Source organism: Wasmannia auropunctata, unplaced genomic scaffold, assembly GCF_000956235.1.
Source record: "Wasmannia auropunctata unplaced genomic scaffold, wasmannia.A_1.0 LD336069.1, whole genome shotgun sequence".
Taxonomy (NCBI): Eukaryota; Metazoa; Arthropoda; class Insecta; order Hymenoptera; family Formicidae; genus Wasmannia; species Wasmannia auropunctata.
This window is the reverse complement of record NW_012026821.1, coordinates 2930013-2956286: the sequence shown is the minus strand read 5'-3', so window position 1 is coordinate 2956286 and position 26274 is coordinate 2930013. Positions and strand designations below refer to the sequence as shown.

Here is a 26274-nt window from a genome sequence, read left to right as displayed (position 1 = left end):
AGAAAAACTAGTAGCTCGCGCTCGACTGTGCACCCAAGAGAATTAACTGTGTTACATTTCATAATTGTATAATTGTATAATTACTGTTAAATAAGTTATATAAGTACTGTTTAAAATATTCTTTTTCTGTTTTACGTGACGCGCTTTTCTTTGATCGTTCAATTCTCGGCGCGAGTTTTAGAACAGCGTAAAGTTTATCTCCCCCTAATGACTCTTTCGTTTTAACACCGAAGAAGTTCGACGTGCGACTAAAGTGTCTTGAATTTTTCAAGTTACGTCAGGCTGATGCACAAAGATCTCTCTCGTTTGCACGGCGTCCGTATTATAAATTGTCCATATGCATGTCGACACGCTTGGCATTTAAACACAGCAGTTGTTTGCTGCGGCATATACGCGAGTCGGTAGGTATTATTAATAATTCAACACCAGAGGCGAGACCTGATGCTCGACGACGGAAGCTTCCTGAAGGTACAAGAGGAAAAGAGAAGAAGGGCATCGAAAATAGAATTGAGACGTGAATCCGAAATTTCGCAAATCGGACCTCTCTATCCGTCGAGATAAGGAGGATTGGCGCTTTCGAATTCCTCGGTAAGACCTGAACTCCCGTTTCTCTTATTCCACATAACGTAGACGCGTTGACAAAGGAATGCCTTGCGTTAATGCGGTCTGATCGACCGTCATTGATTTTGATTAGAATCAATCTAGACATGGGTGAGAAATGGTTTACGGTAAGGAACGAGCGATGTAAACGAAGGTGCCCGACAATACTTGGTTTTGACTACTACTTAAAATTCTTTCTTCGTTTCTTTTTTTGTAGCTGACAAAAGATCGGATAACAGGTCCCATAAACTGAAAAAAAATCGTCTTTTTTTCTGAAGGCAATGACATCGGGAAAAAGGCGTGATTAGCAGAAATACGCGAAATTAAAAATGTAATTGGCAAATCCAAATTTATTAAAGTACATCAATGTAAATAAAAAAATTAAGTTAAATTAAAAATTATTGCACAGAGATAAAGAAACAATTTTTTCTTTTCGTTTTTAAATATAGAATAAAAAAAAAGAGTAACATAATATTCATCACGCGCGTTCTGTTGGTACATCGACGATCAGCTGTACCGCGGATCAAAATCAGTGAATAACATAATGACAACAGATAATCGGTAATTAATTAATATTTATCGATGAAAGACGAGCTAGGATAGATTTCGCGCATCGTCAAGTAAGACGCGACGGGCTTCGCATTCGCCGTGAATATTTCACGCGGAATTTCAACGCCGCCGTCGCGTCGGCTCGCGATCGTCCTTCCCCCTCGCCACCTTCCCGCCGCTCCGGATAATCGTACGGCCCTGGACGCTCCCGCGAGAGGTGGGGAACCCGGTGTAGCGCGGTTCGGCCGACGGCGCGGTGTTCGCATCGAACACGGGCATCCGTGTGTTCCGTCGCAGTTTCGGCAATTCGGCGCACCGGGCGCGTGAGGAAAAGGGAGATCCGAGAGTCGCGTCGTACATCCGGCGGGATCTGTCAGTCGAAAAGGGCACCTCGTCTGCCCCTTCAAGTCGTCGTGTGTGACGTGACGAAGGGCCGCGCGCCGACGTCATCCCTCTCTCTCTTTCTCTCTCCCTCCCTGCCTCTTCCCGTCTCTCTCTCTCTCTCTCTCTTTCTCGTTCCCCTCGCTACCCGTCCCCCGTCACCTCACCGCCGGAAGATGTTGGGCCTGGTTTGTCGTCAGGCGTTGCTGGCGAATACCCAAAAGTGAGTAGATCCCGCACGACGGTGCCGTCATTAGAACACGTCTGCCTCCTCTCCGTCCGTCGTCCTGGGCGACGATATCGATCGTATCGCGAATCGCGAAAAATCGCGCGCGTTCCCCCGTTCGGATAACCCAACTCCGCGATCTCCTCTCGCTCGGCCCTGTACACCGCCGCTTCCTCCTGGACGAAAAGGAGGAAGTTCCATCGATCGTCGCGGGCGACGTGTGGTCCGCGCGCGAGGCAATATTTTCGTCGAATTGTACCTGACAATGTCCGCGGACGTTGACATATGTAATGTATGTACTAGTAAACGCGCTTCGATCCGACGCTCGATTCGCTTTGAATCACGGACCACGCGACATAATTTCGGGATTATCTCGAATCAGACCTAAATAATTCATCAAGTGACTGCTGCGAAAATTACTGCGACAGTTATTAACGTAAATTAGAATTGTCAATTTTTTGTCATTTGAATACGGAAAGAGATTACATATGATAAATGTTTCCAAGTTTCTGCTAAGAGCGCTTCTGCCGGTTGGATTTATCGCCGTTTAAGTTAATATATAGGCTTGACATATTATATTATGATTTTTTATTTAAATTTTTTTAAACACTTGACACCAAGCCACTATCGTGTCTCCTGATCGGGATTTATCATATATAGCCACCTTTTGTGTTCATTTCTATCAATGTTAATTTTTGGAAATTTCCTAGTTTGAAAAAATGAAAGAAAATAAAGAATGAATTAAACTGGGATTAAAAAGTTAATTGATGGAAATGGACACAGACTGGCACTCGCCGATCACCTGTCCTTCTGGTCCAATGAATTAAATATTGGCGATAACGCTAGTAGTTTGCCAGAAGATTCGAGCAGAATATCGCGGCAGATTAGCGTCAGCTGCGTCTACGTTGAGCTCACATTCTGTCGGAGGATTGCCAGCAGAAAGCAGCGCGTGTATAATCTTGTTTTTTCGCAATAGATCATTTAAATTGCAATAAAACGGCAGATTTTACTCAAATTCTGCAGTCCATTTATTATCCATTTACTAACAGATTTCGTTATATTTCCGCTGGCATTCTGCCAACAAAGTCTACACTTTGCTATCATTATTAGAGTTCGTCACGTTTTAAATCCTAAATGAAGGAGAAACCGAAAGAGGCGATGCAATTGGTCGTTTTTTTAATTCGGTTTTTTTTTGTACGTACATACATCAATCACATTGATGTGCTCTCGATTGACTTCGAGAGCAAAGATTGCCACTTTCTATAGTCTAGTTTCTCCTCCTTTCTTTTTCTCTTTCCATTTATTCTGCAATTCGAAAAAAATAAGAAGAGAAAATTAAAAAAAGACCAGCACACTTCAGAGATTTTATTTTTTTTTTCAATATTATTTTATATGTTTTTAGAGACGTTATTCCGTTCCGTTCGGCAAAAACAGGTCATCTGTCAAACGCACTCCGACAGCTGACTCACTGTCAACGCCGATTCTAGCGGCTATATTTTACTTCTCTATACATATTCTACATACCTATATCATCTCGAGGACACTCGAATATCGTTCGATATGACTCACGCCAGAGACTAAAATCTGTAACTTTTAGCAATAGTTTATAACATCGCAATTTTTTTTTACTACATATCTTGCGCAACAACAATGCGTATAACAATATCTGTCGTTAACGAATTACAGAATTAGTCGCAATAACGTTATTTCACCGCGATACGGTTACGTCGGCTTTAACGACAGATCACGCGGTCCGTTAATTACGATGCTCGCGATAACATTGATTGACACATCAGCCTCCGGCTTTTCCATTCAAAGGATCAGAAGGGATAACGCGCGTAAGAGTGTACTTGCGTTTCTTCAAGATTTGTGTCTTGTGTTTATCCATCGCACTGATTCACAATTTTTGCGATTGAATCCTGAATTATGTGGAAATACAGCAATCGCGTTTTTTCCACTTGTTTTTTTCCTTTTCGACATAGCGAAGGCGAGCACTTCGCCTCAAAGAGGACGGAATTAGAAACAGTCGTGGGTGTCCTTATCGCGATGAAAACATACATATAAATACATGGGTACAATATCTTCTTAAGTTATTAGTGAATATTCACAAAAATTTTCGGGTTTTATACATCGATCAATACATCTAATCATAATATTTGTAATATAATTATATCTATAGGAAAATAATTAATTTCAAATCAACTCAAAAATGATTTACAATCGAAAACAATATTAGATCTTATCATTTGGAATGGTATGGATGTTATTGTAAAAGTGATATTTTCTCGCCGTAAAGCAACTTACATTAAGCGTAATTTGTCGTAATTATCTACGCAATTAAATATCGATAACACCGCGTTAATTAGAGTCAAGTTGAGAAAAAACATATAAGTATAATATTATCATCGCGGCGGTTCTCATCCGCGAGTATGATGCCCTTTCGCTATGCTATATGTTAATTCAATTCTTATTGATTTATACATGATAAGTCAGGTCAAAATAAGACGCATAAAAAAATTCCTCATTTTGTTCCAAAAATACTCGAGTCTTGCAGCTCGATATTGTCGTCCACGCGACATCGGCAAGCAAACACTGATAATGCTTGACACAAGTTGAAACAAACGTCATTCTATCCTTGACATTTAATGAGTAACAAAGACAAAACGACACTTGTCGGCTCGTGTCAGGTGTTCGTTTGCATTGCATGGGGCTCGTTCCGAAATTCCAGTGCATATTTGACGACAATAGATAAGACTGTTAACTCGAGACTTTACCACAAGTGGTCGAGTAAATATTTGAAGATCATATCACAAGTAGACAAGATTCTTAAGAGGACTCTTGAGACTTTAGATAAATCTCAGTTTATCTGTCGGCACGTATCTACTTTCTATAGTACAACTTTTTCGCACCCTGACGTTATTTATTTTTCGACAGAGTCAGCAGCAGATGCCTGGGCTCGATAGTCCCGGTGTCGAACCCGCCGGACTTTCCGCTGGAGAATGAGCCGGTCCTCAGCTACAAGAAGGGCAGCCCGGAAAGAGCGGAGCTGGAGAAGGTCTTGGATAAGATGAGCTGCGAATACGAGGAGGTGCCGTTAGTTATCGGAGATGAGGAGATCAAGACCAATCTGTGCAGATATCAAGTCATGGTTTGTCTTCATCTTAATCGCGATTCCTTTCCTCGATTTTATGGAATGCAGTTCTTACGCGCGACCCACGCGCGTGATTTATCCTCCTCAGTTACATAAGACAACCGTAAATTTTTTTTAGCCACACAATCACAAGGAAAAAGTCGCCAAGTATTACTGGGCGACGCCGGAGCTCGTGAAGAAGGCAATCGACGTCGCGGTGAAGGCGCAACGGGAATGGGAGAGGTGGCCGATCGAGAATCGGTTGGATATGTGGTTGAGGATAGCGGATCTGATGGCGACCAAGTACAGGCAGAGTCTCAACGCCGCGACGATGCTCGGCCAGAGCAAGACCGTGATCCAGGCGGAGATCGACAGCGCGGCGGAGCTGATTGACTTTTTCAAGATGCACGCGTACTTCGTGAAGGAGAGTCTCAAGTACCAGCCGATCTCGCCGGATCAACAAACCCGCAACTCGATGAGGTATCGCGGCATGGACGGTTTCGTCGCGGCGGTGTCGCCCTTCAACTTCACTGCCATCGGCGGTAATCTCAGCTACACGCCGGCACTGATGGTTTGTAATTTGCAAACCATACCGACAGCGCTTTAATCGCGAGGCTCGCGTTCACGGTTGAAGTAACGAAGCTAATAATAACACGCACGTGTCGACGTGCATGCCGCGATTGCAGGGTAACGCCGTGCTCTGGAAGCCGTCCGACACCGCGTTATTGTCCAACTGGTGGATCTTTAAAATATGCAGGGAGGCCGGGGTGCCGCCCGGCGTGGTGAACTTCGTTCCCTGCGATGGACCGGTGTTCGGCGACACCATCACGTCCTCGCCCCACCTCTCCGGGCTCAACTTCACCGGCTCGGTGCCGACGTTCAACCGCCTGTGGATCCAGATCGGTCAGAACCTCACCAAGTACCGGAATTACCCGAAGTTGGTCGGCGAGTGCGGCGGCAAGAATTTCCACTTCGTCCACTCGAGCGCCGACGTGGAGACGGTCGTCAACGCGACGATAAAAAGCGCATTCGAGTTCAACGGGCAGAAGTGTTCCGCTTGCAGTAGAATGTACGTGCCGGAGTCTTTGTGGGGCAAGGTGGGTCCAGCGAAAATGAGTAGCTCTGTTAAATCCCTTAGGAGCGCGCATCCGTGTGATACCTCTCTGAACTTTCGTTCCAGGTGAAAGACGGCCTCTTAGCTCTTCGTCAGAAACTCACAGTCGGTGACGTTCGAGACTTTACCATGTTTACCGGCGCCGTTATAGACGCCGTCGCGTTCAAACGGATCTCAGGTTACATCGAGTACGCAAAGAAGTCACCCAAGATGGAAATTCTCGGCGGTGGGGGCTACGACGATTCGTACGTTCCGTTATTGTGCAATTGTTAATAGCTTCACTATTTGCCTTAATTAATCTGTCGTTCTGAGATGAAAGTGTTCTTTCCAGGTGCGGATACTTCATCGAACCGACAATAGTACAATCCAAAGATCCGAAGGAAAAACTCATGACAGAAGAGATATTCGGCCCGGTATTAACGATATACGTGTACAAGGATTCTGAGCTGGACCAGACGGTAAAACTGGTGGAAACATCCACGCCTTATGCCTTAACAGGCGCGATATTCGCGCAAGATGAGTAAGTAAAAGTCGAATGTACTAGTTATATTGTACAACACATGACATGATTTCATACATGTAATGAGCGTGAAAAGAATTTAAGCAAAAATGTTATACAATTCTATTTTAAATTGCCTTTAAAATTCTCTAAAATTATTCTCTACACATTAAAGTATAAAATATTATAGTATAAGATTTGTAGTACATGTAATGATTAATATTTTTTGATATTGAACTATTTTCGATAAATTCCCAAAATTTTTACGCTCGCTCGATGACACTATAATGATATATTATTTTCAAATGTACGTATGTTTTTATAGAAATTGGGCGAGGAAGGCACTCGAGGACTTTAAGTATACTGCCGGCAATTTTTACGTCAACGACAAATCCACCGGTTCAGTGGTCGGCCAACAGCCGTTCGGCGGCAGTCGAATGTCCGGCACAAACGACAAAGCCGGCGGTCCTCACTACGCTCTTCGCTGGGCGTCCCCGCAAGCCATTAAGGAGACCTTTGCGCCGATACGGGAATACGACTATCCGTACATGAGATCCTAAACCGGGGGTGTCGCTCGTTGTTAATTCGGCGTGATTAATCCGGTAATATCGATTGCCCGACTAGTTGCGCGTCAACAAATCGAGATACGCTTCTATTTACATTTTATCGGGAAAGAAACGTGTCGGGGCAATATACGGCGGCATTATTACACCCAGCTGCTTCAACTCGACGAGCAGGAAAACATTCAGTCCACCACTCGAACGAGGTATTGTAGAAATACGTAGGAGATAAACGTATTTACGAGAATGTTACTTTTAAATTAAATATCCAATACGCGCGTGGTTCAGAATCACGACAGGAAAAAGTTCGAATTTTCGATTGTAGAAGCGAAAATACGGCGAAATAAACGCATGAGATATTTTTTCTAACATAAAACCTCATCTGAGTAAGATTCTTGTCCCACGGTACACGGTGTTCTTAATTCGCTTCCCGATCACGCAATTAGACGAAATTATTTAACGAAAAATATAATTAGATGTGACGAAGAAAAAAAATATATACCGTGCGATAAGGTCCTAATGCCGAGTTAATTCAACGTGCGGAAATTGAGAAAGCGAATTTCGCGTATACGGGATTTCTCTCGATAGGAAGCACAGTAAACTCGCGAGAGCGCGACTTTTGCGATGCACAATAGAGACACGACTAGATTCGTAGATGGACTTAAACGCTAAAAGGGAGGAAGTCACAGGCTCGTAGGTCGCAGCAAGTGCACATTATAATCGCCTTCGAATCGTTCCTTCGACATCGCCTTGTGACGGATAGATAAAAAAAAAGAAAATTGCAGTGCGACGATCCTCCCGTGATCGATCCTGTTAGCCTCGCGGACGTTGCCTCGTGAGTCGTCAAACACACACATACGCTGTCTCGATTATACTCGCCGCCGGTACTTTACCAAAGTATTATCCGATGTGCATTTCGGAGATGTGTGATCTCATCTCACCGTGCGCCCGATATGTCTCCTCTCTCTCTCTCTCCCCCCCGCTCTCTCAGTACAATAATATACTTTTATAACTCAGGTATCGCATCGAGGGCCGATCGAGGAGGAAACGCGAGCGAAATTAACGCGGGCGCGTTATTTGTCCGCGGTACCGCGATCGCGTACCGCGCGAAAGAGATATATATATACCCATTTAGAGTCTCGTCGAGTCACATCCCGGGATACTGGGATAAACGGTTCACCGCACTATTGTAAAACGAGCTGTCCTCAACTCATGTCGACGAAGTAAAACAAAAACATTGTTAATGCGATTAATAAAGCTTCAGCTTGAACTCCTCGTTTTTTCAGATGCGTTTTTACATCTACGTTGCAAACGACGGGATTTCCTTTTTTACTACTAGAGAGAAATTATGTAATGGGTAACGGCAGTTTCAGTTCCTTTCCAACGTGTACTTTGTAAGATTGTATATGCGGAAGAAGACGCGAGCCCTCTGTAATAGCTGAAGCATCTTCAGCATTTATATATATATATAAATATATATATATAATATATATATATATATATTATATTCCCAGATTTTTGATTATGGATCGTCCTATAACATTGTTGATAATGCGACTGAGACGGGATGTTTCGGAGAGTTTGATGGGTGATCGCCGAGGACATAATAATTGACAATATATGTTATATATTGTGGCAAGTGTTACAGCGTTATTTAAGTGTACGATAGCAATAAAAGCAACATAAATCGATCAATCGTCTTCGTGAATGTCGCCTTGTACTCTTCCGTCGTTATAAGACGTGCCCGGTTTTTGAAATATCGGATATGACGTCAAGCGCGTCTGCCTACTGAAGCAATCGCTCGAGTTTTCATATTGGTCTCGGTGATCCCCAGGATCGTGAGACTACTTCCGTTCCGTCCGAATGCGCGCAATCGACCACGTGGCATATCAGCAGATCAGATGTTACGTGACGTAAGACTCGTATGTATTTAAACTATTTAAAGTGACACGTAGAGAACGCTTTTTGGGGCCCACAAGAAACTTTTCGTATATTATGTGTACTGTCGTGCTTTGTCATTAAAATTGTTGTAAGTCAACGAGAATTTGTCCCTTTCGTCAACGTTTTATTAATACCATCCATATATTTGTGTAAATTATTTTTTAGCATGTGCTCAAATTTTTATGCATTTAAAGTATTTAATATGTTTATATATTAATTTATGAGTATTTACGTAGTTCTTGACGAGTTAATTCTGACGAAAAGTCTTATGGCCCAACGCGATTGGATCAACGGCGAAAACGAATAACAATTTTTATTAATTAATCGTGATGGATATGCAATGTTTTTTTCGGCTGAACGGAGCACTTCCGCATCTGGAATCCGAACAAACTTATTTTTTTTTATTATCAGAAGAGTCTCAGAAATTATTACCGTACTTGTACTTTTTGGCACAAAACGCGGAGAAGAATAACAATTTTTAATCGCTTACATGCATACCCATGCCGCTCATAAAGTTAGCGCAGCGACGTTCGAACTTCGAGACGTTCGATAGGCTTCGATATACTCGAATATCGATTTAGGGTTTTACGCGCTAGTGACGCTAGTCGCATACAGTGTGGCCACTGTGGGGAAAAAAAATCTCGCGATGCGGATTGGCCTGTACTCTGTAGTTTGGTTTCCCCACTCTCTCCCCAACCCCAATGACTTTCTTCTGATTCTTCTGCAATTCTACGCAATAAGGTATTTACGTGAACATATATTTCTGAAATTTTCTCCAATTATCTGTGTCACAAACACAAAGTAATTTTGATTTTATTATACGTTTTATGTTCAGTCGTAGGAGACATTAGAAAAATATTCTCGCACGAAAGGTTTTCGTCACGACTCGAAGTATAATTCTCAAATGCCACGTGTTGGCTTGCTAGGTTAGGTTAATCACTACAAAATTTCAGATATACATGCCGGTGTTAATTTTCAAGACTCACTAATTATATTCTCCTAATTCTGATTCAATACATATCTTGATCGTATCTTATTTAACAGAATGGCGGACGCTGCTCCAGCCGCACGTGGCGGTTTTCGCGGAGGTTTCGGTTCTCGCGGCGCGGGAGATCGCGGTGGCCTGAGGGGTCGAGGCAGAGGCAGAGGCAGAGGACGCGGTCGCGGACGCGGGAAGGAGGACAGCAAGGAATGGGTTCCGGTTACGAAGCTGGGCCGTCTGGTCAGAGACGGCAAGATACAATCGCTCGAACACATCTACCTGTTCTCTTTGCCTATCAAGGAGTTCGAGATCATCGACAGATTCCTCGGGCCGGATCTGAAGGACGAGGTCTTGAAGATCATGCCTGTGCAGAAACAAACTAGAGCAGGTCAACGCACGCGTTTTAAGGTAAACGAGCAGTTCTTTTTGTTTTGGGACGTTATAACCAATTAAAAAATTAGAACAAGAAAAGCAAAGATTTAATAATCTAATAGTGATCACGCGATTGAGAAAATCACGTGCGACAAATATATATTTGATATGAGCATCTTTCACAGGCTTTTGTCGCCATTGGAGACAGCAATGGGCACATCGGACTGGGAGTGAAGTGCTCCAAGGAAGTGGCCACCGCCATCCGCGGCGCCATCATTCTGGCAAAGCTGTCCGTTGTGCCGGTACGACGCGGTTACTGGGGCAACAAGATCGGCAAGCCGCACACGGTGCCGTGCAAGGTCACCGGCAAGTGCGGCTCTGTACAGGTGCGCCTGATCCCGGCGCCCAGGGGCACCGGCATCGTGTCCGCTCCGGTACCCAAGAAGCTGCTTCAGATGGCCGGCATCGAGGACTGCTACACCTCGGCCAGAGGCTCCACCTGTACGCTCGGCAATTTCGCCAAGGCCACGTACGCCGCGATCGCCAAGACGTACGCGTACCTGACGCCCGACCTGTGGAAGGAGCAGGCGCTGGCCAAGGCGCCGTACCAGGAGTTCGCCGAGTATCTGTCCAAGACTCACAAAGGAGGCGCGAGGGCGGCCGAAGTTGTCTGAATAAATATTAAATATCCATTTGCCATTTTGACCTTAAAAGCATAATTCATTTTCCCCTGCGATTCCTCGAAAGTCGTTCGCAACTAGCGTATTTTGATCTACCAGCGTGCTTTATCAATTTATTTTAGATGGGTTTTAATTTTATTTCTCTGTTATATCTCTGCGGAAGTATTGGAACATTTTTTAATATTCTTATCGGCCACTCAACATCTCTGTGCGTTTAATTTAATCGGAATTTGGCAAATACTGTCGTAAAGACCATTCTTTGTAAATCACGATTTTTTAAGTCATCGTTTTATTGCCGCAATTGTAAAACAATTACGTCATGCAAGAGAGAGTCAACGTTGAAAACGGCGTCTGATGGCTCTGTTGCCCGATGACGTCATCGAGCGCCCACACGGTAATGGCGGTCGACACACACACCCATGTACGCATGTTGTATGTGTCAGTTGGCATACGTGGGATAATCAAATAATGTAGACGTTTTCGTTTCGATTTATCCTTATCGGAGGTGTTCTCGCGAGGAAGCGGCGTGAGTGAGAGAGAGAGAGGAGGCGCGTCTCCGGTGTCCACTATGTCCCCAGTGCCGGACCGTCCCGCTGCAGTCCGGATTCCCCGTGCCCGCGCCACCGTGCCCGACCGCCCGAGTCCACGTAAACAGCGTGCCGTTACTGTACGTCGCGCGCGAACCACCGTCGCGGAAGGACTCTGATTTCGCTTGTGAGGGCGCGTATCGCGCGCTTATCACCGACCGCAGCTTCCGACAGCCACAACGCCAGGATGTTCAAGAAATTCAAGGACAAGCTCGCGGAGGAGATGAAGCAGTCGCCCGCGAGGCTGCAGGCGAGCGTGCAACAACTGGCACAGGTCACACTCTTCTCTCAATCTCTCCCTCTTCTCGCTCCGAACGCAATTCTACGAAAGTGACGATCTCCAATTGAACTCTTCTTTTGTTGTTGTTTCTTGCAGGCAGTAGTGTCGCCGGCCCTGTCCAACAGCTCCATTCAGGAAGTGTCGGCGTCGAATGACAATTTCAGTCTGACGGAGGATGGGGACGGTAAGTGTATCTTGATCTCGCCTTGGCGAGTTTTACCACCAGGTGTACAGAGAAGATTTGGCATGTACAGGATGAGTCGCCAGAATGAGGACACTTCTACTCCGGAGACACAAAGGATCTCAAAGAGACTTGTATATGTACAGTCATGGACACATCAGTTGCAACACTTTCTTTTTTATAGGTTTCAAAAAGCATTAATATTTTGCAAATGGGGACCACGATTGGTGTTATACTGTCTCTAGACTAAAGATAGTACATCGTGGTTCGCATTTGCAAAATATTAGTTATCTATAAAATAGATATTATGTATATTAAATATATTAGAAACCTATAAAAAAAATGTGTTGCAACCGATGTGTCCACGACTGTACATAAGCAGTCTGTTTCTGACGACGCATCCTGTACAGTATTTTATAAATATTACCATACACGACGCAGTACATACAGGATAATACAATAGTATTCTGTATTTAATATATATATGTTCTGCATGTAGAATACTTTGATTGTAGATGATTATGGAATTCTTCATTTTGCAGAAACGCCAAAGAACACTCCGGCGAAACACAGCTTCCAAAATGTTGACCTGATGTCACCGTCGCCGAATCGCGCGGAGATCTCGAGAAGATCCTCGGTGAGCAGCATCACCAGCGACGCATCCTCGTTGTTTCCGATGTACGAGAGTCCTCCGAATTTATATCATTTACAGGTTCGTCGCGCTAGAAATCGCCTATCGACGATTAATTGATCCTAACTCTCTCGCTGATAGTTTTTTTTTTTGCTTTTGCAGTCGGACATGGATCAGTCGGCTAGCGAAGTGGACGATAATATCAGTCCTCATCTCGACAGAGTTACGAAGGATCAGCTGTACTCTGCTTACCGAAAGGTGCAAACCAAGTATCACAAGTATCGCGGCAGGTATACGGATCTGGCTGCGCACTATCGCGAATTGGACCGAGTGAAGAGCAGACTGGAGTCCGTGTTGGTCGAGACGCAGGACAAGGTTCTAAGGAGGATAACCGACCTAAAGGAGCAATGTCAATTAGAGCAGCAGGCGAAGGCGCACTTGGAGGACGTGCTGAGGAACGACATAGAGGAGAAGGATCACATTATAAATACGTTAAATACAAAGATAAAATTGTTGCAAGCGAGCGGGCCGACGTTAGAGAATTCGGTGACGGAAGACGCTCAACCTAAGGAGATTTCTAAAGCGAATCTGATCGATCTGACGAACGAGCCGTCTAACGAGGAGAGTGACGCGCTGTCGGTAGAAAATGCTCAGTTAAAGGATAAGCTGAAGAAGCTGGAGAGCCTCGTTTTGAAGTACAAGGAATCCCTGAAGCGTAACAAGGAGAAATTCGTGGAGGTGATGAAGGAGAAGAACACTTTGGAGAACGATCACGAGGCGCTGAAGAATTCCACTGCCGAGAGGATAAGCGCGACGGAGGGTGAATTGAGCGAGGCGCGTGCCGAGATTGGGAGACTGACCGAACAAATAGACACTTTGCACAGACGCGAGGAGGAAGCGGCGATCTCGTTGGCCGAGAACAAGCTCTCCGTGCACAGGGAGCTCGAGGAGAAGGAGGAGCAGATCAAGCAGCTGCGAATCGACCTGAAGCACGTGACGGAAGATAAGGAGACTTCAAACGAGGCGGTGGCGAGATACAAGGCCGAGTTGAGTGAACTGAAGTCCCTGCGTGCTGATTCGAGTGTAGCCGCGGATAAAAGCGCGACGGCACACGACGCGCCGAAGGAGAAGGTCGAAGCAGCGAAATCTGCGCGACAAGCGAAACGTCGCCCCGAGAAAATCGATCACGGTGAGGGGACGGGAACGGAAGACGAGAACAGGCTGGACGAAGTGACGCTTCGTTTGCAGGAGAAGGAAGCCGAGTTGCAGGAAGTGCAGCATAAATTGGACGAGATAGAGAAGCAAAATGTGGAATACAGGGAAACGCTGCGGAGCGAACTGCTTGCTTGCAAGACCGCACATTCGGACCTGAAGCAGGAGTACGATGCGCACAGGATTGTCGCGGAGGAGAAACGGAAGGACGCCGACTCGACGATCGAGAAGCTCCAAGCGACGGTGCAGAGCGTCGACAAGGAACTGGAGAACATGAGGAGCGCGTTGATCGACAGGGATCAGGTGTGTGAAAATTATAATAAAAAGGTCCAACAGTACACGGGCCTGGTCGAAATGGCTAAGCATAAATTGACCGAGCAGGAAGCGGAGATAAAATCGCTGAATGACAAATTGCAGGAGCTCTCTGGGCTGCGAGAAGAGCTGGAGAACAAAAAGATGGAATTAAGCGCGATGCAAAGTGAATTGGAATTCTGCAGATCTACGGTCGACGACCTTAAGAACAAGATTCAGGCGGACAGTTCGGTTATAAATTTACTGAAGAAAGAGAGGAGCGATTTGATAAATCGTCTTATTTATTACAACGATTGTACGCAGCGTTTAAAGCAGGACTGCATGGACGTTAAAAGTGTCGTTACGGAGGAATTCTCAAGTCAGAAGGCCAAGTTATCGGACGTGAACGCGACCCTTGCCGTATCTTTTGCAAAGCTCGAAGAGGAGAACGCAACACTGCGATCCGAAGTGGATGAAATGCGTTCGAAGATAACCGATCTGGAGCAGCTTACGCTCAAAGAGGCAGAGTTGCAGTCGGAATTCGCGCAAGTTACGAATCGCAAACTCGCACTGGAAGCGGAACTGAGGGAGAGTAACGAACGATTGAGAGAGATGACGCTGAAGAGCGACCAGTACGACGAACTCAATACAACGAACAACAAATTGATCGCCGAGATCGATAATCTCAATTTTAAAATTCACGATCTGGAGGCGGCGTCGCGCGAGTTGACGCAGTCGCAGCGGGAAGTCGAGGCCCTGCGAGAACGGCTAAGGGCGTTGGAGAATCTTGAGTCTGCAAATCACGCGTTGTCCGTCGAGATCGACGATCTGAGGGAGAAGCATGCGCTAGCCAGTCGTGCCGTCAAGGAGGTGGATGAATTGAAAGTGAAGTTACGCGAGGCAACCGAAGTCATTAGGTCGTACAAGTCGGAGAGCAGCGATCACGACGCGCTGCGCGAGGAGCTGCGCGCCACGAGATCGGAGATCGCTCGCTTGAAGAGCGATCTGGCGGAGAAGGAGGGCGAGATAAAGACACGCGACGAGAAGCTGGCGAGCGAGGAGGAGCACGTCGTGCATTTAAAGGCCACTTGCGACAGTCACATACAGACGATCGAGGAACACGTGCGGAAGTATTTGAATTTGGAAGCGGAGTACCAAGCGACGAGGGAGAATCACGCGAAGGAAATTGCCGAGTTGATGGAGAACAACAAGGTGTTGCAGGAAACGGTGAACGTGAAGCTCGTGCAGTTGAAGAAGATGAAAACTATCAAGGAGCGGCAAGGTAAAACGATCGAGGAGGCGCGAGCCGAGCTTGACGAAGCGAAGTCTCGGCAGGCGGAATTGTCCAGCGTGTTGAAGACCACCGAGAAGCAGATGGAGTCGCTGAAGTTGGAAAATTCTCAGCTCGCGACGATCACCCTGGAGAACAAAGATCTGAAGGACAAGCACAACGATCTGCTGAGCCGTAATCAGAAGCTGCGCGAAGACGACGAGGATCTGAAGCGGAAAATCGCCGACTACGAGAAGGAGATCGAGGCACTGCGTGGAACGGTGAAGAGTTACGTGGAATCGTATAAGTCTCAGCTGAACAGTCAGAGCGAGGCGGCTGAACGTCTGAGCAATGAGCTAAGCGACGTTAACGCGCAGCTCGAACGTAAAGATGCGGAATTGAATTCGCTTAGCGAGCGATTGACGGCGAGCGAAAGAGAATCGCGAGGAATTAAAGAGAAACTCGACGAGCGGGACACCGAGCTGAAGGGTAAAATTTCCGAGTTGGACACAGCCGTGACAAACGGCAACCTCGTGAGAGAGGAGAACGAGCGGCTTTCCGCGGAGTTGAAGTCGCTGAGGGATGAAGTTGAAAGAATGAAAGATGTGGAGGGTAAGAATGCACAGCTGAAATCGGAGCTCGGCGATATGATCCGAAAGAATTCCGACGCCGAGGCGATACGTTCGGAGTACAACGTGCTGATCGCCGAGCGGAAAGCTCTGAAGGACAGAATTGCCGAGTTGGAGAGTGCGAACTCCAGCAGCACGGAGTTGCGGACTCATGTAAATAATTTACAGTCTAAGGTGTCCAGCTTGGAGGCTCTGCGGACGGAAAACTGTAGGCTGCAGTCGGAGATCGACGCTCTGCAGTCCGCGAAGGATTCGTCGTCGGAGGTGGGCGCCCTGAAGGATTCACTGACGGCGAAAGACGCGGAGATAAAATTATTGGAGGATAAGATATCCAACATGTCGCAAGAGATTGGGAATTTAAAACGGTTCTCCCTCGAAATCGACGAAAGGAGAAAGGGCGCGGACACGCTGAGAAACTCGCTCGCGCTGTCGGAAGAGAAGACCGCTGGCCTGCAGTCGGAGATCGATTCCCTCGTACGGACGAACGATGCGCTGCGAAAAGAATTGGAAACCATCCGCGAGAACGGAGACGCAAAATGCCTGCAGCTCGATAGCGACAAGTTGCGCGAGGAGAATCAGCGATTGGAGGCACAACTCGACGAAGCGTTGATTACGTTCCAAGCGAAAGAGACGCAGATGCAGTTGGCAAGCAACGAACTGAGATCGCAGACTAATCAGTTGAGGGAACAGCTGAAGACTAACGAGGAGGAACAAGGAATGAGGCTGAAGCAGCTGGTGAAAGAGTTCCAAGCTCAGTTGCACGACAAGGAAGAGGAGCTCCAAGCCGCGTTGGAGAAACGTTTCGGTGAGACGCTATTTTATTTGAAAATATGTATATTTTTTTTATATGTAATAAGACAAAAGAATTTTGATTAACGTTTTCCAATATATAATCAGTATCTAATTTTTACGTAGATCGTCAACACAACTTCGAGTCGAATATTGTGCAGCAGTATAAGGAACAATTGAAAGACTGTCAAATAGAGCTGACAGAGAAGTCCGAGCAGCTCGAGAGCCTCGCTCTGGAGAAGAAGGACGAGGTAGCGGAGAAGGGAAAGGATATTGAGCGCTTAGTAAAAACAATCGTGCAGATTAAAGAGGAGCACACTAATGAGATAAAAGAAATAGAGAAAAAGTGGAAGGCTATAGTGCAGCAGAGAATCGACAATCTGCAAGTTAAACACGACGATGAATTGAATGAACTAACAAAAGAATGGCAGAACGAAAGAAAGGTAATTTTGCGTAATCTAAAAAAGTATAATTTAATTTAGCGCTATATATTCTTTTAATTATTTTATTTGCTTAGATATATATATATATGTTTAAATGACAATTTATTCATATGCACGTGCGTATTATGTTTATTTTTTTTTTTAATTTAATTCAACTTTTTAATTTGCGTTCACGTATTTCGCATTATTTTCAGCCTGATGCACAGACTGACGCAGCTTCCGAGGTAAAGTTTTATTTCATTTATTTTTCTTTAACGCCTAAAGTCATTATCATATCATAGCTTTTTCTCTATGTATGCTTCTTTTACATAGCGCCTAGCGCATTGCATTGCTTAGATCCGGTTTTACAATTCATTAACTCGATTTAACCGAAGTTCAACTCGCCTTATTTTTTTTCTAATTTAAGAATTATGTCCATTTCTATCAATGTAGATTAACTTTAATCTCGGTTTAACTTAATTTTTGTCTTTTTCTAATTCTAAGAATTAGAAGAAGATAAAGAATAAATTCAACCGAGATTTAAAGTTAATCTACATTGGTAGAAATGGGCCTTAGAAAGGGATAAACAGTAAACCGAGTTTAAAGTTAATTTTATATTTGTGGAACCGGGCTTTAATGAGATAACTGACAATGAGTTCCGAGTTGAATTGAAATTTCATGGGAATTTCATTCACAGGAATTGGAGAGCACTTCGCGCGTGGCGATGGCCGCAATACAAACGAGCACCGGCTCGATTCACACCATGCAGCAGACCCTGACGTCTCAAAGGCGCGAAATCGCCGAGCTCAGGAAACTGGTGAACCTGCGGCACGATACACTGGAAGACTCGACGGAGATCGAGTACCTTAGGAATATTCTGTTCGAGTATATGATGGGAAGGGAGACGATGGTGCTCGCCAGAGTGATCGCCGCCGTCGTCAAGTTCGATCAAGAGCAAACCACGAAGATACTTAAGAAGGAGGAGGATAAGTTAACTCTGGTAAGCGAAGCCGCACACGAAGTAATCTCTCTACGTAACTTAGTATGTATGTATCTAGCATTCACGTTACGAATCTTTTTTTTTTTTTCAGTTTGGGTCGCTTGGTCTCACGTAGTCCGAGATGTACGACTTTTCTGTATAGAAGAATTCTATAGGCAATTGACGTGTTTCTCTGCCTGTGTATCCTAGGTTTCTACAGGTCGCACGCGCGAGTTGTACCTTCGGTTCTATACATATATATATATATATTGTATAATGAAGAAACAAGAATTTGTACAAACTAGCTACAATATGTAAAATTTGCAGATTTTTATAAATATTAATTTAACAGAATGTTATCGTATGTGAGAAGGCTTATATATAATATAGAAATATATAATGTACAAAATGTGTTCTTACCTGTGATTTTTGTCGCGTGAAAGACAACCATGTGCTGGGACACATGCGTTGAAGTATGTATCTTTGCGCGATGACAAACGCTTTTTACGTTAAGGACGTCGTAATGTTATAAGTATAATACTTACAATTAGTCTAGAGACTGTGCATATATATATATATAATGTAATTAATAACACATATTCCTAATGAATGCTGTTTTTCAAGTAGTTTATTACAGATATCGCATTTTATCAACAATCAGCTTAACTGATAACATCAGAAATATATATACAGCTTTTTCTTTTCTATACATTAAATGTCCGATCACGAGATACTTCATCACATAAACGTTCCATCCTATTTTTTACGCGTACAAAATGGTAGACCCATGCATTTATTTGTTAATTACATAAATAAAAAAATATGTTTCAAGTAGAAAACTGCGAGAGACTCTGGCATCGTTAAAAATTTGATTCAAGGATTTTTTCATTCAAGGATTTTGGATGGTGAAAAAAATGCTTATAAAATTCTAGATGTAAAGAAATCAACTTATTTCATACCTTCCAAATTTCGTAGATGCGAGTCGAAGAAATCCTTCCTGTGGGAGAGCGGCACGTGCTTCTGTCTCAGGAAGCTCTCTTCGTTCCCGTAAACGGTATATATACTTTTCCCTTCCGTCTCGAAGAGAGTCCTCAGAGTTTGGTTTCTGATTAACGTTTTCTCATAGAACTCTTGTCCGCCCTTGATGTAATCGGCCCCTAAGCGGCACAGGGCCTCGTCGTTCTCCCTGTCGAGACGATTGCTCCGAAAGTCCTTCACGCCGAACCACAGTATCGCACCGAATAGAGCGAAGACCGCGTAAAACATACGCCGCGCTAGCGCGTTGCTCTCGCGCAGCCTGACGAATCGGCGCGACATAACGCTGGAGAGGGTCCACAGGGTCGCGACGGTCAGCACCAGCGCGAGCGAATTGAAGTACGGCTCCTGCGCCTGGATGCGCAGAATTTCACGCGCTATCGCGAATCTCTCCGCGTTCTCGGAGAACGTCACCGCTTGCAGGAAGGCCCGCGCGTCCTGCCGCGTCCAGTCTATCGGCTCCTCCCTGATCTGCAGATTCTCGCGGAGCTCCTCCGTCGTGCTGGTGAAGTTGGCGGGAATCCCCAGTATCGCGCCGTACTTGGCGCCGAGCGTGCCGGCGTGGAGCAGATCGAAGCCGAACACGCTGAAGGGCTTTATAGCGCTCCTAACGTCGTCCGGCAGCTTCAAGTCGTCCATCACCCGCTGGATTCTCTGCTGGACTTCGGGGCCCAACGGCACCTCCTTGCCTAGTCTGCGCGTTCGGGGAAAGAGGATGTCAAGTCAACAGACTCGGAATGGGAATGCGAATCTTGAAAACATCCGCTACTCACTGGTATCTGGCCACTATGTATCTGTACTTCTCCAGGAGGATGGTGTGCGGCATGAGGACCGCACAGTATCCAACGGCGGTCGCGGTCACACCCAGAATCACGTTCCTGTACTTGAATGAAAATTTATTCATGCTCATCCTGCGATTCTGAAAATAAAGACGTGCACTTTTCCGTCATCGGTATCGCTAATTCTCTCCGACGACGACCTCGATCGACATTTGATTAACTTAATCATTGGCGATCAACCGGCAAAGTTGCCTGCGGCAAAACTTCTGATTCGTATTATGTCTCTGATTAGAACTTTCGGTGTCAGGCAATGAAAAATTAATTATATCACATTGATGAAATACTGCTGAAATACTATATTACTCGACAAGCTAATCGAAATTTGATCGAAGTCACTCGAACGTATAAAAGAACTCCAAAAAATCTATTATACTTCTCTCTTTCTTGTTTTGCTTCTCCTGATGATCCGGATGATCGTAAACCCTAACCTAACATAAATATAACCTAACATTCAACGTTGTTTACATGTGCCTGGTGCCATTAGTATTTAAACATGGCGGTGGTAGAGGAGGAGCAGAATTTCTTCGACCGGTTGGAATATGTATTTCCAATAATTAAGGGAAAGGTAAGTACAATATATGTTATACACTGAGTATTACAAATTTGCTTTTTCATCAATAAAATATATCTTTTACGGTATCGACGATGAATCACGGTATGTGAAATCGTAACCTCAAAAACATGAGTATACCAGAATGTAAATACAGCCCGAATTTGCTAATAAATGTACATTTGTTTAATGAATAAATGTACAAGAAAAAGTTTTATATAATTTTTATAAATTTATTACATTTTGCAATTGATTTTCTTTCTGTAATTCGTGAATTTATGAATTTTTTCATAGATTTTTATATTACTTTAACTAGACTTTATATTACATTGGCTATTACGATTCTGATTACGTGGATAATTTAAGTACTTAGATTTAGACAAATAGATTATTTCAGATAATTTTGATATTATATTCAGGAATTTGCATCTTTAATACATACTTGAAGTTTCAATGAATACGTGTCTTTTTTAAATTAGATTACAATATATATAACTAAAAAAAAACAGTTTGTGTAATATATTTCCATTATACTGATTGTGAGGTATGTAATCTTTCAGCGATTCATTTCTCTAATTCCTAATTCTCTAATTCTCTGCATGATAATCTTTCTTTTTTTAGATTCAAGAGGAGTGCACGGAGGAGGAATTTGCAAATTTAGTCGAGGTTCTGCAGTTCCTCAAGACGACGCAGTATATAATAGAGATCGTGATTCATAACATAGAACAATACATCCGTTGTCACGTGGCACCGTCGTTCTGGGAGAAGTTCGAGTACACGGAGGATGGCCAGCGGGGCTTTGAATTGTTCAAGTCCGCCGTTGACGGTCTGTACGCCAGTCTCACGGAGTTTCTGCCGATTCTAAAGAAGCTGGAGTACTTAAGACAGAACAGAAGCGAGACGTCTCAGCCGAGCGCCGAGGACGACATAGATGTAGAGACGCGATTCAAGCTCATCGTGAGAGCGACATTACTGAGCCAACTACCTCTGTGCCATGAATGTATCATAGAACACTTTTATAAAATCGCGTTCAACGTATTCTGCAATTCGGATAACACGTCGCAGGGTAAATCGCACAAATATTTATCTTTATTATTTGTGTCTGTTATTTGTCGGAAATATATGAAATAGGAAATGTACGTTTTAAAGCAGACGTATCGATCAGCGAGATCCAGTGTACAGGATGTGGTCAGGAAATGGAGAACTGCCGCTGCCAGATGATAGTTTACATGTTTCACGAGACGAACAGAAAATTAATCGAGCTGGAGCTGTTGGAAAGGCTTGTGGGAAACGTGCTCACATCGCTAATCCACATTCGTATCGAGAATCATGTAATTCAAACGTGCGATAAAACGTTCGACGTCTCGCAATTGATCTCGTTAGAAAATGTAAGTTAGCTCTCTTATATAACAGAACTATTGTACAATAATTTAAATTAATGATAAATAATTTAATTATACAATAATAACACCTTTATGGATCGTTATTGCATTTTTTTTTTTAGTGGCTCGAGACTGTCGTCATGAATTGGCTGATAAGAGTTTATTCCGGCGGTTTCTCGAAAACGGTGGCACTTAGCGACGACGTTCGCAACGCCATAAACAAGTTCAAGCAGAAATTGTCTCACTTCCTGTACGAAACGTACACTAACATAAGAATCGATCATCTCTTTAATATAATAATAGGTACATTTAGTTCATATATCTAGAAAGATTTATTACGATTCATATTTGCAATTTATATACCATTACATATTACTTTTTTTTTCTCTAGAATATCCCGAGTCGCAGCCCGCGGTGGATGATCTCCGAGTCTGTTTAGAAAGGACCGATAAACGAAACGTTCTGGTTAAAAATCTGCAGGAGGCGATTAAAACGAGGCTCCTGCACGCCGGTGTGAATACCCCGGATATAGTAACCGCTTATATCGCCGCGATCAAAGCGCTCAAGCACCTCGACCCAACCGGGGTTCTTCTAGAAGCCGTAACGGAGCCTATCAAGTGAGATCCCTTGTTTTGTCGCATTAAAATTGCGATCCATAATCCGAATTTAATATGGCATACTAGGAAGTTCAGTTTTTTTTTTTATCAAGTTCGATTTATTCTACAGGTGCTACTTGAGGAGTAGAGAGGACACCGTACGTTCCGTCGTTAATAGCCTGCTTGATGATTCATCCAGCGAGTTAGCCGATGAATTGGAGAAAGGCGAGTGTCTGCAGCTGGACGACGGCTCGGCGGACGATGATACTGAAGATTGGGAGAAATGGATGCCGGATCCGGTCGATGCTGATCCCGGTAAACCGCAAAATTTCCATCTATGATTGGCTTCGAGCGCGAAAAAAATCCGTGCTCTTTTAAATTGCATTTATCACTGTAATCCTATATTTCTGAGCTAGATTTAAAAATTTATATATTTCTCCAAATTAAGATCTTTTAGTCGAAATTGAATCACAAACAATACTTGCAACATTTGTATGGTCAACCGAAATATTTAAGATTTTTTTAATGAATTCTTTTTTCAATAAAAATTTAAAATTATTCTTCCAGCTAAATCGACACAGCGCAAAGTGTCCGACATCATCTCCACGCTGGTGAACGTTTACGGCAGCCAAGACTTATTCGTCAACGAGTATCGCACATTGCTGGCGGACAGACTGCTCTCGCAATTCAATTATCATACCGCACGCGAGTTACGTCATTTGGAGTTGTTGAAGAGACGATTCGGGGAGAACCAATTGCATTACTGCGAAGTTATGCTGAAGGATGTTTACGATTCGAAGAGGATAGATGGTAACATTCACTCCGATACCAGTTACAACTTGCAGAGGGAACTCTTCCCCACCTCCGCGCTCATTTTATCGGCGCAATTCTGGCCGCCGTTCAAGGAAGACTGGAAATTGAAACTGCCGAGCATCGTGCAGAATCAATTGAACAAATACGTCAAGGCGTTCGAGGCGTTGAAGGGAAACAGAACGCTCTGTTGGAAGCCTCACTTGGGAAACGTGAGCCTGGAAATCGAATTGAAGGACAGAAAGCTCGATATAAACGTCACGCCGGTGCACGCGACCATTATTTTGCACTTCCAGGATAAAAGTGAGATCAACGCGTTGATTTGAATCGAGTCGAAAGTATAGCGAAACGATCGTTTTTTTTTAAATTGAATTCAATTTGCAGATGAGTGGACTTTGCAAGATCTGGCGGAGGTGATGCACGCACCGGCGACCGTTCTGCGACGCAAGATGGCATTCTGGGTGTCGCAAGGCCTGCTGAAGGAGACTTCCACCGACGTGTTTGTTCTGCAGGAGGAGAGTATATCTAAGAACCGTTTGTCGGCGGACATTGTGGAGGAGGAGGAGGCTGAGAGCGCAATGGCCTCGGCGAGCGATCAGAGGGAGGAGGAGCTGCAGGTGTTCTGGTCGTACATCGTCGGGATGTTGACGAATCTGGACTCACTGCCGATAGAGAGGATTCATCAGATGTTGAAAATGTTCGCGTCGCAAGGACCGGGCGCCGTGGAGTGCGGTTTACCGGAACTGAGGCAGTTTCTGGATAGAAAAGTCAGGGAACATCAACTGTTGCTCTCCGGTAGTTTCTATCGATTACCGAAGTCGTAAAGGAATAAAGAGATTCTCCATGTTACTTGTAACTGATTGTAACAGTAAGAAAATTATTTATGATATTATATTAAATGATATTTTTTGTACATAGGATATATCGCTTTCAACAGAGAAATAAAGCTAATGTAAATATTCTGCGTGAAATGTCCATTTACTTTTTGATAGCTTATTAAAATATGCATATATACATCGATAAAACGGAAACTTGTACTTATCATTTCGAGTGTCAAGGAAGTGTCGAGTATTGAAAAAATATTTTTATTACCGTTCATCATAGTATTTATACATGTTTGTATAAACTATTTTATTTGCACTTTTCATTGTAAATTGTAAATTTTCTTCCATAAGTAGCGTACAGTATACTATGATTCGTAATCAGATCTTTCCGAGATTTCAGAAAACAGAATTGCTTTTCATTGTCACTTACACATTAATATTGCCACATATCCTGCACATATATCAACATTAAAATAAAATATGAAACTAAAAAATTATCATATACAATAAATTTCGGCAAAAAAACTATATAACTATATAGAATAATAAATGTAAATTCGCATGCCGTAAGATCTAACAAGATTGCTTGCACATATATAATTTCTTATGTAACTTATCTGTATACATTTATAAATACGATAACAGGGTGTAAATAAATCACGCCGGCGTTTACTTCTGCGATGATGATAATAATAATAATAATAATAATAATAATAATCTCAAAGAATTAAGAAATAATGAAAAAAAGATCGGACGTTTATGTAATCGATAACCGCAACGCTGCGATAACGTTATACGAACTGTATAAACTATCATATTCTTTCTGAAACAACGCAAATATTAAAATTGATTCTCTTTGCAAAATTATAACAAGAGTCAATCAACATATTCGCCGGTTGGAAAACGCAGAAGTAAAATTACAGCGGTACTTATTCACACCGTCCGGATATTCAACTGAGTGTCAGTGCATATGTATAATACATTATGTGTATACATGTGTAATAATTTACGTTCTCACGCGCGTTATATGTATTAGACAGCATATACATAAAGAGTATACATATCTGTTCTGTGTATAATCACGCTCGCGAATGCGCGTAATATAATTCGTAAATTGTAAGATCGCACTTAATGGAGGACAATGATATCCAAAATATTTCATAAAATCAATTATTTACGTACAATAATAAAATATATATATATATATATATATATATATGTATATATACATATATATATCGGATATATTTGTTATTTTTTTCTTTACGTTGAGAACTTAAGTAGATTTCAGATCACTCTTAAATGTGTGCGTGTATACTTTTTTTTTTCCAACGCTTATATATACACGAAGGACCGAGCTATCGGCTGCTACTACATCTAGGAGGGACTCCTCGGACAAAAAGTTCAAAAATATCTGTCGAAAGAACGAGTATAACATTTGACACATAACTGACTATACAGAAGTTATATAACGCGTGCAACTTGATATTCGTTTCTTAATTGTTACATGTACAATATGGCAGACCTAAAAAGTGGTGCAACTCTCTAATATAATGATAAAGTCGATATTAAGTAAGTCACTCTCTCACGCAAACACTCTTTGCATGTATGTAGACAGAGATTACATACGTTTTTTTTTTGTTTATATTCATAATGATTAATAATATCTCGCGAGTAAATTCCGCGGCGCAGAAAATTATAACAATATAGGTACAATACCGATACCTCCATTGTTTCTTGTCTTCGTCGTTTTGCCCGATGATACTGACAACGATTTTATATATATTTATGCAAATGTATATACGTATATCTACTTGATAATCCTGCGATTTTAATTCAGTAAGTTTCTTTTTTCGCAAAGTTAAAATCAACAATTTTATTCAACGAACCTTGGCAACGTATCTTGGATGACTTTTCTCTCATCAACGTATTG

The 26274-nt window shown here is 43.3% G+C and overlaps 4 protein-coding genes across 6 annotated transcripts; 3 read left to right on the top strand and 1 right to left on the bottom strand.

Annotated features, from left to right (window-relative positions):
• The first annotated feature begins 1372 nt into the window (after positions 1-1372).
• Positions 1373-18714, top strand: LOC105450230 (golgin subfamily A member 4-like). Its single transcript, XM_011689976.1, has 17 exons — positions 1373-1753; positions 4691-4904; positions 5026-5457; positions 5573-5983; positions 6067-6245; positions 6332-6520; positions 6825-7055; positions 10045-10390; positions 10540-11002; positions 11690-11895; positions 11998-12085; positions 12625-12794; positions 12876-16920; positions 17031-17347; positions 17542-17571; positions 18024-18326; positions 18418-18714. The coding sequence occupies exons 1-17, from the start codon at positions 1707-1709 to the stop codon at positions 18439-18441; spliced, it is 7695 nt and encodes a 2564-aa protein (XP_011688278.1). The 5' UTR covers positions 1373-1706; the 3' UTR covers positions 18442-18714.
• Positions 9710-11067, top strand: LOC105450191 (40S ribosomal protein S2). 2 transcript variants are annotated; one of them, XM_011689931.1, is made up of 3 exons: positions 9710-9741; positions 10045-10390; positions 10540-11067. In XM_011689931.1, exons 2-3 carry the CDS (start codon positions 10046-10048, stop codon positions 11026-11028), a joined length of 834 nt encoding a protein of 277 aa, XP_011688233.1. In that variant the 5' UTR covers positions 9710-9741; position 10045; the 3' UTR covers positions 11029-11067. The 2 variants fall into 2 exon arrangements, with proteins under 2 accessions (XP_011688233.1, XP_011688234.1); XM_011689932.1 differs by lacking the exon at positions 9710-9741 and adding an exon at positions 9839-9926.
• A 201-nt stretch (positions 18715-18915) lies between the features above and the next one.
• On the bottom strand, positions 18916-20658 carry LOC105450192 (transmembrane protein 177). Its single transcript, XM_011689933.1, has 3 exons — positions 20553-20658; positions 20114-20259; positions 18916-20034 (listed from the first exon to the last, which is right to left on the bottom strand). The coding sequence occupies exons 1-3, from the start codon at positions 20628-20630 to the stop codon at positions 19254-19256; spliced, it is 1005 nt and encodes a 334-aa protein (XP_011688235.1). The 5' UTR covers positions 20631-20658; the 3' UTR covers positions 18916-19253.
• Positions 20042-25963, top strand: LOC105450193 (anaphase-promoting complex subunit 2). 2 transcript variants are annotated; one of them, XM_011689935.1, is made up of 9 exons: positions 20042-20115; positions 20664-20744; positions 21351-21795; positions 21882-22117; positions 22234-22414; positions 22503-22728; positions 22838-23022; positions 23275-23820; positions 23902-25963. In XM_011689935.1, exons 1-9 carry the CDS (start codon positions 20056-20058, stop codon positions 24339-24341), a joined length of 2400 nt encoding a protein of 799 aa, XP_011688237.1. In that variant the 5' UTR covers positions 20042-20055; the 3' UTR covers positions 24342-25963. The 2 variants fall into 2 exon arrangements, with proteins under 2 accessions (XP_011688237.1, XP_011688236.1); XM_011689934.1 differs by having other exon boundaries at positions 21879-22117.
• Positions 25964-26274: the final 311 nt, after the last annotated feature.